The following is a 21,353-nucleotide window of genomic DNA, read 5'->3' as shown; positions in this document are numbered from 1 at the left end:
CCATAGGCCATATATACAGGTTCTGACAGCTGCTAAGTATTTCTCTCTCAATAATTGCAACATATGAGGACCAAAGAAGTAACCACAGGTTAGGTCCAAAGATACTTCGGTATACTGTGAAACAGACTTGAGCCGAACTCCATAAGCTCCCATTTAACCATAGAGTCATGGTGATGTTCCAGATTCCATGGCATCAGTGTCAGCTCAGACCTTCTAACAGTCTTAGAAATGTCTGAATTTTCCAATTTCTCAGTGTTGAGCTACCCTGGAAATGGTTCAAGTTTCCTTTGGAAAGTAATTGAGGGAAAATTTACTGTATAAATTTCATGTAGCATTGCAGGCCTCTTTCTCAAAAGAACCATATGCTTCAATCAATGAGTTCTGAATTTGAGAACTAAGATCTGGAAATTGGGTGAGGAGCCACAATTTCCTATTTTAGCAGTTGGTCTGGGCCTTTTGTCTATCATTTTTTTTTTTTTTCCATTTCTCTCTCTTCGGCATAGGCATTTGCCCATCTATCTCATGTCTAAGAATGCTATGACCTATTAGCTATTACCACAAATCCCTGAAGGTCAAGGTACCTTGACTGCAAGCTGGTAATTATATCCACCTTGCCTCTAATTATTAAGTGCTATGCCCTAGCCTCATCTACATCAATATTAAAGAGCCCAGTTTGAAGGCAACAATTGACACTATAAACCACAGCTTACAAAGTGCTGCCATCACCAACCAAGCTTCTTGAGAGATGTTGGTGCCCACTCAGCAGTGCACTCCTTATGGAGTGTCTTCTGGGCCCACCCAGGGATCTTAATTTATGCACCAAAGGAACTGATACACTGAATAGTGAGTGCTGGCAGAAACCAGGGAAGCAAATGTGAGTCGAGCTTCACTTATTCTACAAGGTGTGGGACATGAGGCTGGGTACAGGAAGATTTATTGAATGGAAGCACTCGTACAAGTCTCAGAGCTCGATGATCTGGCAGTGACACTGATGTATACCATAGGTGATGGATGCTCAGGTTTTATATAGTAAATGTATTCCCATCTCCCTGAATCATCTGGAGATTTCCACACCACCATATAAGGAAGTTCCAGACTCTTCATATTTGCTGTATTCAAGCTTTAAGGAGCTGGTGTAGCAAAATGTTTTAGGATGTATTATATATTTATTATATATATGATATATTATCTATTTAGGATATATTCAATGGGATATATTAAGATCTATTTCCAAAGGAAGTGGAACTTGGATGGAGAGATTTAAAGAATGGGTTGGAGATCACTACCACCGAGTAACCCAGGAAATAGTCATCCTGTAGGCACCTTGAATATATGTGCACACACGCACATGCACATACACACAGTCATATTCACACTGGGACATTAACAGGATTCACCGGCATTATTCGGAAATTTAAATGTTCCAATGTATTTACTAGTTAGGTAACTAAAAGACTGTGAAAGACCAATTCAAATTCACAATGAATTAAAGAACGATACTTCTTTTTGAGATTTTATTGTTAGGTATCATGAGTCTCTTGGATTAAGCCTTGAAAATGAACACTTTTACCAATTTTATGTATAGTGTATGAATTGTGATATAATTAGCTACATGAAGTAGAAGCCTATCTCCGTAGCTTAAGCTGATAACAGCATTTTGTTTTCCTCCCATAACAAGACGCCTGAAGGCAGGCTAGGGCCCCTTCCATCATTTTGCTCCACCGTCCTCACAGTGAAGCTTTTATCTTCATGCTTCAAATCATGGAGGCAAGATGGTCTCCCTCTTCAGTTGTGCTATAGGCTAGGAAAACGGAAAGGGACAAGAAGAGTGTCTGTGTTAGAAAAACAAAAACATTCCCAGGAGTCTTTAGCAGATCCATACTTCTATCACATTACCTACACGTTTGTTACATGGTCACACTTGATTGAAACAGAGTCTGGCCCGGCCAGTGTGGCTCAGTGGCTGAGCATCGACCTAGGAACCAAGGGGTTTCGGGCTCGATCCTCAGTGGGGGGCTTGCAGGAGGCAGCGGATCAATGATGTTTCTTTCTCCTCGGTGTTTCTCTCTATCCCTCTCCCTTCTTCTCTAAAAAAATCAACAAAAACATATTTTTTTAAAAAAAGAAACAGAGTCTGGGAAGGTGAGTACTTTATCTGGGATCATGGCCAATGTGAAGAAAAAGGGCTTCTAGAAGTAAGGAGGTAGCGGAGAACAGTCCGTGGGTAGGAGATTAGGGGTGTGCAATGATGCACTGAATTACAACCAGTACTGTTAAGCAAATGTTCAGAGTAATGCTGAGTATCAATAACTATTCATTATAATATTCTTGAGGGTTTAAATATTTCATGAATAGTCATTAATAATGAAATAATATAAATAGATATTTTATGTACTTTATCCTGCATTATACTAGTGAGGATGAGATTATAGGCCATTAATGGCTTTTGTTTACCAGAATATTCATATGTATCATTTAAATGGTATGACCAATAATAATCTTTTTGTCTTTATTGTTGAAAGTATTACAGATGGCCCTTTTTTCCTCATTGATTTCCTTCACCCTGCCCCCACCCCCTCCCCAATCCTTCCCCCCACTATTGTTTGTCTGAGTTAAGTCTAATCTCCTTTTGACAACATCTAAATTCTAAATCATAGGACCTAAATTTTGAGAATTTTCAATATTTGTTTCAAATAACATTCCTTAATACCCACATACTGATAGTGGAAGGCTATGTCCTAAATGAATTACTTAAGCTAAATGTGGAACACTTATTCAGGAAAATCTTTTGTGTGTTTTTTATATCTTTGATAGCATTGCTATCTAAAATTCAGTATTTGATAAATCAGGTTTTTAAGGTATTAAAATTGTTTCCTTTTAAAAAATTTTTCTGCACTTATAAAAATATTTCTTAATTGTATTCTATCTCCCACTAAAAGGTAAATTTTAGGTCCTTTGCATTCCTCAAAACCACTCTTTAATGTTGATAATCAAGATGGACAGATTTTTTAATGATATTTAGGTAGCAGAGGAGGAAAAGAGAGGGTAAAGATAGTATATCTGTTCTAATGTTCTGTACTCAGAGGTAAACATAATACCTTTCTGTGAATGCAAATCTAGTATTAATCCATATCTAAAGTAATATGATATTACAGATTTACATCTAATTTCAAATCCTCTGTGAACTCACTTAGAATTAATTCTGCCTCATCTTACACATCTTATTGAACATATATTTTTTTCAAATATAATTCTGGTCCTGTTGATTTGAGTTGATTTGTGTTTTATAAACAGTCACATGCAAGTATGAGAGGGGGTCAAATATATCACATAGCACATGGGGTTTTGGTAAAACATGATTTTATCAATTATAAAGAAACACATGTAGAATCTTGCATATAAGCACTTTACCCTTATTTGCTTATAGCTATAGCATTTACAAAGAATATATAAAAATAAAATTGAGAGAATAACCAAATAAGAATTTTTTAAAAAATCAAGAAAACTGTAGCATGTGTTCCATATTATACATGCACATAGATAAATGTATGTTTTTGATATATTATGCAGGAATGGATATATAAATATAGGGTAATATTATGAAGGAAACAAATTGGCAAAATGAAATCATTAAGTAACTTTCTTTTTTTCTCATAATGTTCCTTGAAGTATCCTCTACAGGGCGATTCTTCTCCTTCCCCTAGATAAAATCTTGGTTGGTCCCCCATAGCTCTCTTAAATAATAAATCCTCCTGGTACTTTTGTCACTTAAACTATTTCACTTCTGAAACTGATAGGTGTAGCTAAAGTAATAATAAAAACTTCAAGCTTCATTCAAAATTAAAGCTTCTGCACTCACCTAATCAGCTGTGCAACAGAAGGCAGGCCTGCAGTAGAAAGTACGGCTTGGAAAGATACTCCCCTATTTTCCCAACTTGTCTTCCTTCCCCTCCTTAACTGCTAGCCTGCACTGTTTCTGACCATACCAGGTTCAAGATGGTGCAGGGAGCAGAGGTGGGGCCAGGAAAGCTCCGCATGCTGGCATCAGTGAGCTGCCGTCTTGCTTTCCGGCTTGGCTGTCGCTCCTTTTCCTTTCCAGGGGTTTCAGCTCCTTGGGGGATTCTGCAGAACCATTTACTCCTCTCCCCACTCATCTGCAGGCTTCTCTCACCTGCACCTGACTGGGCTTTGGGTCTCAGGAGTCCGTATCTTCACAGACTCTCTGTTGGGATCCTACTGCCTTTTAGGCAGCCCTTTTGGACAGAATCACTCAAGATGACTCCAGGCTAGCTTTCAGCTATGTATGTGTGGTTCACACCTTCTCCATGTATCTTTGGTCTATTTCAGTTATAATTTAAGTTACTTTTTAATACAAAGATTTCCATGCTGTTGTCATAACTTATATTTTTCAATGTATACATATTTTTTTAATTAATGAAATTAAAATGATGTTTAAAGCATCACTGAATCACAGTTGATTTGAAATCATGAATACAGGATATTAAAAAAAGATGATGTGTAGTGAACACACTGATTGTGTAAACATTGCACATTGTTAAGAGAGGCCAACATCCTTCTCTTTCAGAAGAAAACACAAAGAATCAATTGAGCACAAAGAATGAATAATTCTATAAATGGTAGGTAGGAGAGAGAAGGGAGGACTTCCTAAAAGAGAGAATACTTGAGGTGAAGTTTAAGAGATAAGTCATAGTTTATCCTGCAAGAATGAATGAATGAGTGACTATCAAAGGAAAGAAACAGCATATCCAAAGTCATAGAGGCAAGGATTAGCATGGTGCATGGCAAGAAGTTGGGGGAGAATTAACTTTTAAGCAAGGTCTAATTTGTGAAAGGCCTTACAGACTAATCTATGGGGTAGTATAATTTGAGTGTATAAATTAGTGAAAGTGAAAATCGTATAGTCTCTGACACATCAAGTTCCTTACCACTTCAGGACCTAGATACTTCTCTTTCCTCTGCCTGAAAAGTCCTTTCCCCAGATTTTTATACAATTGAATATGGTTCCTCATTTAAGTCCTGGCTTAAAAATCACCTCCTAGGACAAGAACATACAATGGGATATAGACAGTCTGTTTAATAAATGGTGTTGGAAAAATTGGAAAGATACATGCAAATAAATGACACTGGACCACCTTCTTATACCACATACAAGAATAAACTCCTAGAAGAAAATGTAGGCAGTAAAATCTCTGACATTTCTCTTAGCAATATTTCTTTTTGATATATCTCCTCGGGCAAGGGAAACAAAAGAAAAATAAACACACAGGACTACATCAAACTAAAAAGTTTTTGCACAGCAAAGGAAACCATCAACAAAACAAAAAGACAACCTACTAAATGGGAAAAGATATCTGTCAATGATAGATCTGATAAGGGGTTAATATCTCAAATTTATAAAGAATTCATTCTACTCAACACCAAAGAAAGAAACAACCCAATTAATATATGGGCAGAGAACCTGAATAGACACTTCTCCAAAGAAAAGATACAAATGGCGAATAGATGTGTAAAGATGCTCAACATCACTAATCATCAGATAAATGCAAATTAGGACCACAATGAGATATCACCTCACTCTTGTCAGAATGACTACAATCAACAAACAAAACAAGTGCTGGCTAGGATGTGGAGAAAAGGGAACCCTGGTGCACTGTTGGTGGGAATGCAGACTGGTGCAGCAACTATGGAAAACAGTATGGAGGGTCCTCAAAAAACAAAATGGAACTGTCTTATGATCCAGTGATTCCACTTCTGGGTACATATCTGAAGAAACTCAAAACAGTAATTTGAGTGGATATGTGCACCCCTACATTCATTGCAGAATTATTTACAATAACGAAACTATGGAAGCAATCCAAGTGCCCATTAATAAATAAGTGAATGAAAAAGTTGTGGTACATATATACCATGGAATATTACTCTACCATAAAAGAGAATAAAATCTTACCATTTGCAACACCATGGATGGAACTAGAGGGTATTATCTTACGTGAAATCAGTCAGAGAGACAAACACCATATGATTTCACTTACATGTGAAGTCTAAAGAACAAAATAAATAAACAGAACTGAGGCAAACTCATAGAAAGAACAAACTGATGGTTGCTGGAGAGGGTGGGTGTTGGGGGTCTGGGTGAAGAAGCTGAGGGGATTAAGAAGCACATGTTGGTAGTTGCAGGATAGTGCCGAGGATGTAGAGCATAGAGAATATGGTCTATAATATTGTAATGACTATGTATGGTACCAGGTGGGTACAGGAAATATCAGGGGGACACTTTGTAAAGTATCTGATTGCCCACTCTGCTGTACACCTGAAAGTAATACGAAATAACGGTGAATGTAAACTGTAATTGAAAAATAAAATTTAAAGTTCTTTAAAAAAAGTCACCTCCTAGGAGAGGCCTTTCCATACCACTCAAATAAAAGTAGTACCCACTGTCCATCACCTACTTGTTAACATTCCATATCCACTGTTTTTAAATCAATAGGGAGACTAGAAGCAAAGAATACCAATTGTACAACTTTATGTAACAAACCCATATTCCCTTGATGTTTAATCTCTTTATTCTTATAAACTAGACTGAGAAAATCATGGAAATTGCTAAGCAACGTTTGGTGTAGTACACACTCTAGGGATTTGTTAGCTGGCAATCTTCCCTTTATCCTGTAATGAATGTATTTTGTTCACTAGTAGCCATATGAGCATAACTAAAGCAGAAACACCCTTTCAGAGACATTTGCATTCTATTATCTCAAAAGGACATGTCTCTAAGGAAAAATTATCAGGCAATATGACAAAACATAGTGAAGCATTTTGGAGAGAGCAGAAAAGATGTTTTTAGCTTTTTAAATCATACCTCATGTACAAATAGTCCTACCCTTGAGGAGGGACCTATATTTGTCTCCAAAGAAAAGGGCTATGAAGTAAATCTCCATTAGTACTGGGAAATTTTAAACTTCTTTTATTTAGCTTTCTGCTAAAATGGGAGCTTCAGAGAATGTTTATACATAAACATAAACTGAAAGCCTTTAAAATGGCTTCTGGGCTTGAAGAGGAAAATGTAGTATGTTTGTCCTTCTTGAGGCCTGTAAGGTGTTTGAATGAGCCCCTAAGCTCCTGCAGTTACACAATGAAACAGACCAGGTATACAGGACCCTTTACCTCTTCAACACCTATTGTTGTTAAAGAAAATATTTCCATATTTCTAGTTCTCCTATCAAGATACTGTTGACAATAAAAATTTAAATACAGGCTAAAGTAAAAAACATATGTTAAAAATATGCCCTCAAAATTTTGAAATTTTAGTAAAATGGCAGTCACTACAAGACTTTAATATATGCAAATTATTAAATTAAGACTCAAAACTAGATGGAATTCATTTAAATCTAGACCATATATAACTAGCAATTGACCACTGTCACAACTAATACTAACTGTAGGTAAAATATTCATAATTGCCCTTAAATAACATAAGCTAAAATTTATCACACAGTTACGTAAAATTTTGAATTGTATTATATTTATTAATAGTATATTTTTATTTACACAAAGTGCACAGTACATTAAATATATTGATTACATTTGAATTATCAATTTACGATATTAATGTTGTGGTAGTGGTCTTCATATCTGATAGCTTTACGGTCAGTGGATTATTAAAGAAAAGGCTTAGAAGGTCTTTTGAAAAAGGATCAGGAGTGAGCCTACAAAATTAATATGAGGCAAAAATGGGAGTTGATTGGAAGGACATATATTAAATACTGAGTGCTCGAGAGGGAAGTAATAAACCTATTCTGTGCATGCTCCACAAACCAGATGTGTTAAAGAGCATTTGCAAAGTGCAGCACCACTTTAAGATATTAAACACAGTGACAGAAGCCTGATCTTTGAGTATTATTGCAGATATATGAAAAGCACTGATGGCATTAATGACTAATGATTAAGCTAACATTGATCCACAACAAACAACTTGTGCTTTATAAGTAAAAATGTGCATTTTAAAATTTGACTTGTTTTTTAAGAAGCTAGACGAGCTTCATGTTATCACTTCTTTCTCGATGTCCTAACTTTTGTGGTATATAGTTTCTGGAGTTCATCTTTCACCTCTTTGGAAAATCATGATAGCTTTGCTTTTCACTCGTCTTCTACTGAATCCCTTCATGTCCACTTTTCTTCAGAGATTACAGACAATGGCTTGCAAACTTCCTGATTCTTTTATTGCCCTAAGACCTAAGAGAAGGTGAAAGATTAAGATCCTCTAAAGCAATTAAATGATTTCAATTTATCCCATGTCTCATTTTAAACTACGATTTTCCTTTAAAGAAATGTGCCCTCCCTTTTTTATGTCTAAAATTATTCTCCTTGATAGGTAAAATGTTGTACAATAGTCTTAAGACTTTAATACCTTCCCAGATGGCAAGCTCCTTGTGGTTTTGTCATTTAAGATACATTTTAAGATTTTGGGTTTACTTTACTAGCATCAGTTGATTCTGTGTTTAATAGATACAGTTGGCCCTTTCATATTCATTGTGGTTATGTATATTCATTTTTTTCTACTATTGTATTTTCTGTCACTCATTCCACTTCTGTGAGGAATACAAACATGAAGGCATGCTCTCACGATCCAGCCTAGCATGAGGCTGAGATATGACTAGAATGTTGTATGTAATACAAGGCAGAAAGAAATGTGATGAGAAGGATCAGGTAGCATTTCATAGGAGTTCATCAGAGAAGATTACTTTCAGCTGATTATGTATAAATAAATAAAAAACTTTACATAAAAGGTTGATTTAAGCTGGACTTCCAAAGAATCCCTCATCAAAACAAATGGTTTAGCTTCAATGGACCTATAAATTACATGAAATTATATGTAATATTTAGAAGATGCATATATATATGCATTTGTGGTAGAGGGAGAAGGGTGGGATAAGATCACTAGATTCATCATATTCTGAAAGACATCTATAACACTCAAAATGGTTAAAAGCAAATCATACCACTCAGAATAGTGTTTGGAAAAATATGAAAAATTATTACAATTAGTAGGATTAGAATTACATTCTCATTGATACTAAATGTTCATGAGTATTTTTTGCTTCTCAATAATCTGGACGAGGAAACATGATGAACTTTTCTTTGAATTTTTTTGAAATATGCTTTTCCAAAGACTAGAAAACACATCTGACTATTCCTTACTATTTCAAAATAGAACATATTCACTTTCTTTCCATAACTTTCTTTACACCTACAAGATTTTTCACTGACAAAAATTAAGCCCATGATAATGTTGTCCTTTTATTGCTTCTTTTACATTCTTGTAATAAAAATTGTTGTCATTTTAAATTAAGAACAAAAATGATAGAAATAATACATACAAGATTAGAATATGGGCAGTAGACATTGTATTAAAAATACATGTAGAATATTTTGAATTTATTAGAAAAATTATCATGGAAACTGATGGAGAACTGAAGACATATAATAAGGAGCTATTATAAATAAATTATACAGAAATATAAATTAAGCAGCACATTTGGAAACAGAAGGAATAAATAATATGAAAAAATGTAAGTAGAAATTAAGAGATCAGTAGTGTTTTACAGATAGAATTTTCTGTAAGGACGAATGCATGAAAAAATGGTAAGATGGTTTTAAAAGATTTAGAATCATAAAGTAGAAAGAGCCAGCAAATTGCACACAAATAAAAAAGGGGTGATAAATATAGCTACTGATGGCATGAATTTGAAGTACCAGAATTTTTGGAGAGTTTAAAAAAAATCTAGTAAGAAAGTTCTAAGTGTATAAAAGGTATGAGAATATCTTTTTGAGATCAATAGAATGTGAAGTGATAAAAGATTGACAGGCACTAAGTAAAAGGCAAAAAACCCCACAAATTCAGATACTGACATTCAAGAAGTATGACAGTGTAACACTGCATGAGAAGGAATACATTTCCAGATCCAAATACAATATTATCTTGTTATATTTTGTGCATATGTTAAATAAGGTAACAAAAGAATAAAGAGGTCTTACTCATTATCATTTACATAAAATATTGCAATGATTTTAAAGTCAAAGAGCAAAAAAAATATTTTCATGTTTTCTTGAGCTGGTCAAATTCCTCCACATCCTGTGAACTCTGTAGTTTAGATGGGTCAATGATTCAAATGATTTTGTAGTTCTCTTTCCCACTTTGTATATGCCACATGTCTATGAATTTCCCACAAAGAGGTATGTTAGGAACTTTCTAGCAACTAAAATGATCTAATGCTCTCATAGATTTAAATAGTAAAATTTTGCCTGTCCCCAGATTGTTTGCACAGGGTGAGGTGACTGACTGACTGCTCTTTGAGAGTAAGTTCCTGAGTTTCAGAGACATTGGACAATACATTCCCTCTCAATACTAAGAGCAATACTGAAAAATAGTAAGACAGTTCTATGAAATGCAGAAGCACAATCAATGAATATTAATTCTAGACTGAAATGAAACAGTTCTGATCCTTCCGTGCTAATTTACTTAATATAAACCCAAAATTTACAATCACTAAAATATTTAAGCTTTTGAGGTAAAGAGAATTCACATTATAATGTAATCTGATAAATAAAATATGCAATTTTGTGCATGTGTTTGGAGGAGTCTAAGCCCCTAAACCTTCTACCGAGTAGCATTAAGAGCCCTGATTTTTTAATGTTAGGTCCTCACCTTGGAATACAGTTATCTTCACTGATCTTTTCTCTCCTCTCTGCCTAGTAAAAGGTGTTGTAAACCAGTTCAGTACTTTTCTCATCACAGTTTGCACTCTGTTAGGCAAGGCAAAGGGTCAAGGTTTCAAAGTGTCCCCACATCTGTATCTGCAGCCCAAATTTCCTCCAGAACTTGGGCTTGTATTTCCGGTCACTGGACTCAAGCTCTGCACCCACACGGAACTGCCTCACTCGGTCAAGAAACCACTGGGAAAACATAGCAAATCCTCCTGGAACATAATTTAGGCAAAGTCTGGGGAAGGTGTCATATTTTATAGCTGTATAAATATGTACTTCTACAGAGTAGAATCTAAAATCCAAATGAATTTTTAAATGAAAATTGGAGACTTTAAATAAGATTACTTTTCGCTGGGGGTGAGTGAATACATAATTGTTAGAGATATTTTGATAGGAAAGTATGAGAAGCTGTGCATTATGTTAAATAAATCTCCCTTATAAATATGGATTAGCATTTTTGTGTGAATACTGTAGCAGAAGTGAGAGGAGGTTTAATAACTGACAAATGATGGAGTGGGTAAAGTTTATCCTCTACGACCACCATCACTACTACCATCACCTCTTGGACCCTGATCAGACCCTGTCAAACTCTTGAAGAATCTGTCTTCTTTTCTCAACCATAGACTCACAGCTAAGTATATTTTGTCTTTTCTTCATCAATATGTGCTCTGCTCTTCTGCATTCCAGTCTTTTAAGACATTAGTATGGGTGTAAGAGATAATAATTTAATACTAAAGATAAAAATTCATATTAAGGTGGTCATAACATATTAAGATGGTGCTCATATGATAAAATTGTATACAGCATCACTTTGCACATTGGACAGAATTCTGTTGAGCATGTGCATTGTGCCAGAGAATGTGCAAGGTGGTAAGAATGCAAAGATGAATAAATTAAATAAACAAACAACCCACCCATCCTTCTATGGAAGACAAGCTGGAAAATAAGGAAGTGAATCAGAAGCCCTGTTTCCACGAAGGGTACATGGAGACATAAGGAGAGTTCCACATTGTATTGGAAGGAGGAAGGAGTCAGAAAAGGTTTCTGAGAGAAGGTGACTTTAGAAGTTTGTCTTAGAGGGTGAGCAGGTATAAACCACACATAGAGAGCGGATTGCATGTCAGGAAAACTGAGAACAACAAAACGACCTAGTGAGCCAAGGAAACAAAGCAATTCAGGATGACTGTAAGAGGAATGTGAGGGGAAGAGGAGACTCCGGCCTGACTTTGGGTAGGACACCTGGGTCAGCTGCCCCAAGTTCCAAACACGGTGGGTGATGGGCCAGGCGCTATACCTCACTGCCCTGATCTGAACATTAAAATTCAATTTTGAAATTTCTGTGTTTAATTATATTCCAAGGGATCTAGAATAGATGCTGCTTGCCTTGGAAGGCCCACATTAGATAGGTGGCTCTGGGTTCCAATTCCAGTGGCCATACGGAAAAAAAATGGCTGGAGAGTTAGCATGGAGGCAGAGGAGGAACAAAGAGAGTTAAAGAGTTTAAACTCTGCTGTGTATTTAATGGGCAGCACTGGAGGATTTTAGGCAGAATGGAGAAGTTTCAAAAAGTCCTCTCAGGCAACACAAGAGAGGTTTCTGAGGTAAAAGTTGGGGATAATATGCAGTAGTGATGTCGACAATCTGAACTAAAGTATCAACAGTGAGGATATGACTAGGTGGTGTCCTATAATACCGTGGTAGACAGAATGATGCTCCCCTCCCACCCCTCTGCATAGACGTCCAGATCCTAATCTCTGGAACCTGTGCATATGCTATATATATATAGCAAAGGGAAATTAACGTTATAGATGGAACTAAGATTGTTAATCAGCTGATTTAAAAATAGTGAGATTATCTGGGTAGGCCTGATATGATCAGAGTATTGAAAAGTGGAAGAGGGAGGCAGGCAATTCAGTGTCTGAGTGATAAAATATAAGCAGGACTTGACCTGCTGTTGCTAGCTTTGAAGACAGAGGAAGGGGGTCACAAACCAAAGAGTTCAAGGGGCCTCTAAAAGCAGGAAAGTGTAAGAAATAGAATTCTCTCCTAGAGATCCAGAAGGAACATAGTCCCTCCTATGTCTTAATTTTAGCCCAGCAGACTTATTTTGAACTTTTGGCCTCCACAACTGTAGATAATAAATCTGTGTTGTTTAAAACTGCCAAGTTTGTGATAATTTGTTAGAAACAACAGGAAAGATACAATAACCAATTCAACCTCAGCATGAAGAAAGCCCTTGACTGAAAATCACATTGGACATTTACACTCTCTGCTAAAATGTGGGACATGTCTTCATACTTGGGGTCAGGTAGATCTCTCTCTTTATAACAGTTTTTCTAGATGGGGGTGCACCATGCTTTAGTCTTACTTCCCATGGTTCCTTATTCTTTCTCCTCAAACACTTAGAGATCATTAGGGATACAGTAATTTGTTGATCAATCAATTGCTGAATTTTGTGTCTATTTCTGTTAAGTTAATTAAAAACACTCAGTATTAGGTACTTTAAATGTAACAGTGCATTAGTAGTAAGAGCTTGAGAGTCACACAGACTGGATCAAATCACAACTCCACCCCTGATTGAGAGAGTGACATTAGGCAGTTTAAAATACCTGAACCTCAGTTTCCTCATCTGTAAAAAGGAATAGTAATGTTGCAGGTCAGGATCCCCAGAATCACACACTGAGATGAAGATTGTGTGCAAGTGATTTATTAAGGAAATGCTTCCAGGAAAAAATACATAAGTTACCAGAGTAAGCAAGATATGGGAGGAAGTGATTTCAGGCAAAATCCTAGCATCAGCATGACCCTGCAGGGGAGCTTTGGGGTATAAATTACATCTAAGATTTTCTTACTACCAGAGGCAACAGGGCTGGGCTTTTATACTCCATAGGGCAGTCCTTGGGAAAGGTGCACAGGGAGAAAAGTTAACTCCCAGGTGGTTCTCTCTGATTCTCTGTGCCTGAAGGCAAAGTGAGTCAAGGAGCCTGTGGGCAGTATTCCAAACAGAGTAGCAGGGGATAGCAGTGAGAAATAAAAGAACACAGAAGCTGGGGGAAGGACACTCAGACCCAATCTAAGGGACCCAAGGGGATGAGGTGGAATTTCCCACAAGCATCCACCTCACAGAACACTTGTAAAGACTGAATACACTCATGCTTTTCTTCCTTGAGCTCTTAAGATTCCTAAACTATTTTTCTTTTGGAATAGCATGAACTATCTGGTGCCATGCTCTGCACATAGAGTGCTCAGCAATGAAATAATTCTTTCTTGACCCAGGCATCAAACCCAGAAAGGGTAAAGGAGACAAAACCAAAGCAAGTACGAAGGATACCAGAAGAGAAAACAATCAAATTAGTCTGAAATTAGCATTTCAAAATGTTTGCAATTTTATTTGTATTTTTCATAGAGCTGGAAACTTGAACTATTTGAGACTAGAAACTATTTGTTTTTACCTCTGAAAAGCTAGGCAAAGTCAACCTAGCAAGCAACCAATAATATTTTTTATTTGATGACAATAAATCTTAGGAAAAAAATGCTGTTTTTACCCCCAGGAAACAATCTAAGTACCAGAATGCATGTAACTTTTTTCTTAAAGAAAATATGTCCATCTTCTTCCTTTCTACTCTGTTTCTCTACGGATAATTAACAACTTTAATTGTGATAGCATTTTAGTTTTAAAGTGCTTTCAAATTTTACATGATGCTCACAAAACCTTGTCATATGTAGTCACACCCTTTTTACAAACAAGGGAACAAACTCTGGGAGTTAAAGTGGCTTAGTCAAGGTTGTACAGCTAAGGACAGGAGGACAACTTCTGACTCCTGGGATAGCGCTCTAGCTCTACTCATGGTTCTACATGATCTCTTTAGCTTTGTATCAGCCAAGGCCTAGTCAAGAGACAAAATTCACACCATAACTGGAACAGGAGAAACTTAATATAAAGAATTATTAGCTAGTAGAAGGGGAGTGAGTACTAAGAGAAGAGATCACTGAAGAATACAGCAATATCGGATTTAGGGCACAGCTACCAACTCTAGGGCTGTGGGATAACACAGAATCCCCAGTCCCTATCCATGTCCTCTACCCTACAAAGCCTGAGAGACCTCAAAGGAGATAATCTGCCTGTGGCTCACTTGGTGGACAAGAAATTTGTTGACATGTCACAGACTGGGCTGGTGAGGAAACTACCAGCTGGGGAGCCAGAGAAACTTGCTAGGAAGCTATGCACTGGGGCTCCAGCAAGGCTTACTAGGGAGTCACATGCTAGGGAACCGGCGAAATTTACTGGAGGGTGTGAGACACTGGTTGCTTGCATATCACTGGCTAGAAAGCCACCCACTGACCTGTACACCATAGAAGAAGCACTGGAACCAAGAAGTCCCCTTTTTATGTAGTGTCCTTCTAGCACCTTCTACTGACAAGTCCTAACACTGTGCCAACTAACAACAAAGAAATGTTTATAGGTTCTAGTTCTAATATCACAACGTAAGGCAAAGAAGATGAATTAGGAGCTGAGAAGCACTCAATTAGCTGACACACACCTCTTCAATGGCTCTCCTGAGTTCTCAAGGGTAAAATGCTTTTATTCTAATCTCTTGCTCCGTTTGTTTCCATTTTTCCTAATTATTCCTACAATAAAATGCAGGCTAAACCTTTGGGGACACTATGTACTGATGACTGGTATGACACACTGTAAATGTAGGGGGAGAGAGACAATACAGTGATTGAGACCAGGTCTGGAGCCAAAAAACTTGGGTCATTCACTAAAACTGCAGGGTTGCAAAAGTTAATTTCTCTATTCCTCAATTTTCTTATCTGTCAAAGGGGATAATAGTGCCTACTTTATTAAGATGTCAGGAGAAATAAATTAATATATGTAAAGCCTATAGGAGAACATCTAGCATGTAGTTAGAACTTGATAAATATTAGTATTGCCCATACACGTTAGTCTGTAATTGGTGTTGAAAAGTAAATAGTTCTCATTATCAATTTCCACTTAGGAATGTCTCATAATGCTAAAAGCCAATTTTTTGGGGAGGTGAGATTGGGCTATGCTAGAAAAAGCCTTGCCTACTCCTGGGCATTGCCTGCAGCTCTGGTTTCCGATCCTGGCACTGTTCCTGGCTCACTGAATAATCCTCATCAGTCGCAGCCAACTCATTGGGGATCCGGTTTCCCAAGTGAAAAAAGACACATGGTTAAACAAATCATCTTTCTTTCAGGTCTGACTAAATTTGATTCTCTTTTCCCCCAAATAATGAGTTATACCTGAGAGGGAAAAAGGAAGGAAATTATCATTTCAAGTGCTACCCACCTAAGTCAGGCAAGCAGTTTGCATACATTAACCTGCTCTCACCCTCATCACAGGCCCAGCGGATTAGTGCGTCTAAGCCTGTTTAACAAACAAGGAGACTGGTGCTCAGGAAGGTCAAACGAGATACTTAAGAGCACACTCTTGGTAAGTAGCAGCGCCTGAATTCAAACCTGGCCTTTCTGTTTGGGTTGACAACACATTAACTGTACCGCTTGCCTCCCACACTGTCTTCATCTCAGGCGTCAAGATCCCTCAGTACTCAGTGCTTTCCATGCTTTGATTTAGAGATGAGTAGGTGTGCGCCTTTTTTTTTTTTTTTTTTGGTCTTAAACTTATCATTTGAAAGTAAAGCAAATGAAATTCATTTACCAGTTACAAGAATTTTTTTATAACATCACCCCTAACATCTCACAGGAAATTCGCAGTCGAGTGAAAATCAGCAGCCCTCTAGCATCCTTGCGCCCCGGTCCTCACCTCGCCGCCTGCCCGAAAACTTGGCGAAGGTTAAGCAGCCCGGTGCTGGGCCAGCGAGCCGAGTCCCCCCGGCTCGGCCGCGGCGCTCTCCCTCCGAGCCGTCCCTTCCGTCCCGCAGCAGGAGGTGTCCGGCCAGGTCATCTGAAGGTTTCTTCCCCGGCTGCAAGCGGGGGTGGCAGCCTTCCAGGGCCCGGGCGTGCGCCGGCCGCGCGGCCGCACTCCCGCGGTAAACCGTCCGTCCCTCCGAGGGGGCGCTCACCGCGCTCCTCCCCCGCCCCCGCCCGCAGCCCCTCTCGTTCCGCTGCTCCTAACGAGGAAACCTGAAGCCCCTTCCCCTCGCCCCGGGAGTCGCCTTTCACCAGGCAGCTCCGCCCAGCGCTGTCCCCGCCGGCCGGCCGCGCGGGCTGGGCCGTCCCCGGGAGAGGGGTGCAGCTTCGCCCTTCCCCCGTCGGGGCGCCCGCCCTGCCGTTCTCTAACTTCCCGCTCCGCTTGGGGGGCTTCTGAGAACTCTGCCACGAGGCTGAAGCGTGAAGAGACGAAGTATCTGAAGTGCGAGCTCCCACGCCTGCCTCCCAGCGCCCCGGCCTCTCCCGCAGTTCCACAGCGGGCCCCGCAGGCGGCTCTCCCGCGGCGGGACCCCGCACCCCGGAGCGGCGGCGCGCGAGCGGTAGCGCCGGCCGGGAGCGCGCTCCGATCCAGGTCTCGCCGGTTCCGCCTGAGCCCAGCCCGCGTCCGAGGGCGTCCGGGCGGCCCCTCAGCCCAGCGCTCCGCTCGGCGGCTGGGAGGCTGAAGGAAGGTCCGCACTTGGCGCGCAGCCCTGCGCGCCGGCCTCCCCGCGCCGGGCCTCGGCTCCCCGCCTTTCCCGCTCCCGCCTCCTCTCGCCGGCTGCCAGGCGGGCCCAGCCTGCCTCTCTGCCGCCTTCACTACCGGGTCAAGCTGCGGAGGGAGGGAGCAGGGGCCGCGGCGGAGCGCCCCCCTGCCTGCGCGCGCGGCCCTCCTCCTCGGCCGGCTCCCTCCGCCTCCGCCTCCTCCCCTCCCCTCCTGCCCGCACAGTACAACTAGTACACACACACACCCGCACGCGCGCACTCGCACCGCCGCTGCCACTGCAGCTGCCATGGACATCGGCTAGCGCCACACGCCCAGGCGCGCTCCCACTCGCGGCGCGCAGGAGTGGCCGGCATCCCCGCCCGCGGTCCCCACCCCCACGCGCCCCGCCCGCTCGCCAGCGCCGCCGCTGCTCGCTCGGGCTCCGCGGCCGCCGCCACCGCTCTCCTCCGCTGCGGGGCCACAGCCTTGAGTGTCATTCAAGGGGCGGCACAGCCTCACCCAGGCTCTCCTACCTCTGCCCAGCTGTCCCTCTCATCCTTCCTCTTCCTCGTCCACACTCCATCCAAAGAAGAGGGAAAGCACCGGACAGAGGTGGGAGGAAGGCAAAGTCTGCTCTTCTCACCTCGTGGCCCCCGGGCTCCTCCATCCTCGTTCTTTCACCGCCAGCACCCCTGCCCCAGAGGAACCCCTCAGGAGCTGAGGCGACTCGCCCCACTGCCATGTCCAAAAGCTTGAAAAAGAAAAGCCACTGGACTAGCAAAGTCCATGAGAGTGTCATTGGCAGGAACCCGGAGGGCCAGCTGGGCTTTGAGCTGAAGGGGGGCGCCGAGAACGGGCAGTTCCCCTACCTGGGGGAGGTGAAGCCGGGCAAGGTGGCCTATGAGAGCGGCAGCAAGTTGGTGTCGGAGGAGCTCCTGCTGGAGGTGAATGAGACCCCCGTGGCGGGGCTCACCATCCGGGACGTGCTGGCCGTCATCAAGCACTGCAAGGACCCGCTCCGGCTCAAGTGTGTCAAGCAAGGTGAGCGCGGCGGCCGGCTCGGGCTGCGCCGGGAGGCTGCACCGGGAGGCTGCACCGCTCGGCGCGCGGGCCCCGGCGGGGTGGGCTCGCCGTGGAAGGGGGTGTGTTGCACGGGGGTGGGGTGAGGTCGACGGGGTGCCGGCGGAGCCAGGGAGCTGCGCGGAGGGTCCGGGCGGGGGGCGCAGCGCAGGGAGGGCGGGTTGCGCGCGGAGAACAACTTTGTTTGCGCAGTTACCCCCTCCCCTGTGGAAGGTGCTCGGCCCGGCCTGACCTCAGAGGTGCGGGCGGCGCCCGGGCAAATTGAATGTGCGTCAGTGGCATCGCCCGCAATGGGTGAAGGTTTCAGGGAAGGGAGGGAGGGAGGGAGGGAGGGAGGGAGGGAGGAAGGAAGGAAGGAAGGAAGGAAGGAAGGAAGGAAGGAAGGAAGGAAGGAAGGAAGGAGGGAAGGAAGGAAAAGTAGGAAAAGAGGGGAGGGAGAAAGGAAAGGAAGGAGCAACTTGCGGGTGCAGCGGCATCACCAGCTGGGCGGGGAGGAGAACTACGTCCCCTCTCCTCGCCACCCGGTGTGGGAAGCTGGACCGTAGGTGCCCAGACCCGCAACCGTCCCCTGGGGAAGCCCGAGCCACTACCTGCCTAAGAAGGGAAGGGCCGGTTGCTTTGGGCGCTTTGACCGGTCTTCCTTAACTTTTTCCCCGCCTGACTCCTCGGTCCCCCGCCCCCGCCCTGTCATGTGGGCACCGCGCATCACGTGCGCACCGACTGACCCCGGCGCTGGCCCGCGGGGCAGGCGCGGCGCTTGGAAGGGGCTCTGGTGTTGGGGGGTCTGGAGAAAGAGAGGGTCGCCCGAACGTGCCGCGCTCGGGGATTGCCCTCTTTGAGTGCAAGTTCTCTGGTTGGACTCTCCTCTGACTCCTGATTGGGGGTGGGGGCCGTGTTTCCGAGCAGGAGCTGGATGGAGAAGCTCGGGCCTGCCACATAGATGAGCTTCATTTAAGTTGAAAGCTGTCATGGGGACTTAGGGAGACTGAGCTCTTGCAGAACTCTCGCTAGTTCATTGTCTTTGCTTGAAAGAAAATTATTGTCTTGAAAGAGGGAAGAGTGAGGTAAAAGTTTCTTGTAAGGACAACTCTAACTAGAATAAAGTCGTGTACCTTTGTTTCCCACACGGTTGCATACGTGTATAGCTCACGTGCACATTGCATGTGCACTATGTCAATATATGTGCATATTCTTACCAATGTGAAGGTGTGCTGGTGGTGACATTGTTCATTAGTCCTGCCTCAAAGATGGAATTGAGCATATCATTGCCAGTGTTTTGAACAACCACTTAATCTTACTTCAGGTTGACTATCAAGAAACACTCTTAGGGAGATGTTCTCTATAAAACCATTTTTTAAAGTAAACAAGTGAAAAGCGATGTCTCAGGTGAAATTTCTTAAATGAAAATTGTCATACAAGAAAATGTTTTCATTGGAGATTCTTGAGTGTTAATAGATGATGACTTGAGAAAGGCTAATGTAAACAGTGACTTGAAGGTCAATATTGCTCAAATTGTGAAACCGAAGAGTATGAGTTAGGTAGGAAGGCAAATAGAGTATTTTGGTGTTTTTCAAGATGACATACATGAGGTTCATATATAGAGATTCATGTTAACATATTTGATGCCATAATGCTATCTTATAGCAATAGATATAAGTGTAAAGTTCTGGTTTGAGTCCAAGAAACTCACTGCATAATTAATAACCATGGTTTTGTTGGCAACAAGCTTGGTATTTGTAGTAGAAAGTTGTTGTAAAAGTTAATGCATTGTTAAATTTGACTAATGATAGTGTCGTAATGAGGGCGGTGATTGTCCTATTATAGTTTGCAATGATGACCGAATTTAAATGTTGTATTTATTCTGAGCACTATCTTTTCAGATGGCAAAATGTAACTCTAGCAGCAAGAATATGTCCAGACATAAAGGAAGGGAGATTATTGGGTATTGTAGATGACTTCTATAAAGTCCAGTAGAAAGACTTCTAAAAGTGAGGGTATGAAAGTTATTATTAAATATTGAAAAGCTATCAAGTAAGAAAAGGAATTGTGACTACCCTGCAAAACTCCATAGGACAAAACTAAGATGGATCTAAGGGAATTTTTAAAGAATGAAGCATCTTTATCTTAATGAAGAAGATGATCCTTCTAACAGAGCTTTCCAAACATCTGTGGGCTATATTATGAATTCATGAGACCCCTGTCAATGTGGGTGTTTATGAAGAGAACAAAGTGACCATAGGCCATGAATTCCTATGAAAGAGGGGGTCCTGCGCTAGTTATCATTTAAATCTTGCCATGATTCTGTCCAAGGTAGCCTCTGATCACTTAACTTCTGTATTATTTTTTCTTTGGAAGATTATTGCTTTTAGAACTCCTTGGAATATATGCATATAAAGCGATATTTTAGGGGAAAAGTTCTTTTCATTCTGTATTAACTTGCAGTTCCATGCTTTGAGGCTTCATTGATGATTGATGCTGGTAGTGATATTCACAGAGCACCCCCAGGAGCCTGATGCACCTCCTGAGTCACTATTGACCAAAATATAAATAAAAAATCCTCTCTCATGTTCTTCTAAATGTGATGATTCATGTATACAATTTGTTGTTGAAATCATCCTTTCCCTTGTCAAATAATAAATGTTTATTTTACTAACCATTTTTACCATTGTAAGCAAAACGAAATTTTCAGTACCTTAGATATAATGTGTTTGTGTTCGGTTTCACTACAGATTTCTCTTGCTGAAAAAATACGTAAAAACTTCTGGCTCAGTAGATTTATTTTTAGAGAGCCAGTAAACTAGTATAGCTGAAAAGCGTAAATGTGGTTTGTTTAGTAGTTGTATTTTTTAAACATTAATGAGATGATTGATTTTTGAATATTCATTCAAACATT

General features: G+C 41.1%; 1 protein-coding gene and 1 long non-coding RNA gene across 3 annotated transcripts in view; one reads left to right on the top strand and one right to left on the bottom strand.

Moving 5' to 3' along the window:
• Window positions 1-1,500: 1,500 nt before the first annotated feature.
• LOC107542281 (uncharacterized) lies at window positions 1,501-18,410 on the bottom strand. Of its 2 annotated transcripts, XR_015715174.1 has the most exons (3): window positions 18,250-18,410; window positions 1,901-2,087; window positions 1,501-1,801 (listed from the first exon to the last, which is right to left on the bottom strand). It is a non-coding gene; the product is annotated as an uncharacterized LOC107542281 (long non-coding RNA). The 2 variants fall into 2 exon arrangements; XR_001603701.2 differs by lacking the exon at window positions 18,250-18,410 and having other exon boundaries at window positions 1,901-2,338.
• The window catches only part of MAGI2 (membrane associated guanylate kinase, WW and PDZ domain containing 2), a 1,282,556-nt gene continuing 1,279,002 nt past the window's right edge, over window positions 17,800-21,353 (top strand). Inside the window, exon 1 of the mRNA XM_087821115.1 lies at window positions 17,800-18,421. Within this exon, the coding sequence (XP_087677241.1) occupies window positions 18,121-18,421 (301 nt within the window). The 5' untranslated portion in view covers window positions 17,800-18,120. The remainder of the gene's footprint in view (window positions 18,422-21,353) is intronic.

This window comes from Miniopterus natalensis, chromosome 10, assembly GCF_054644295.1.
Source record: "Miniopterus natalensis isolate mMinNat1 chromosome 10, mMinNat1.hap1, whole genome shotgun sequence".
Lineage (NCBI taxonomy): Eukaryota > Metazoa > Chordata > Mammalia > Chiroptera > Miniopteridae > Miniopterus > Miniopterus natalensis.
This window is presented reverse-complemented; position numbering and strand designations above follow the sequence as displayed.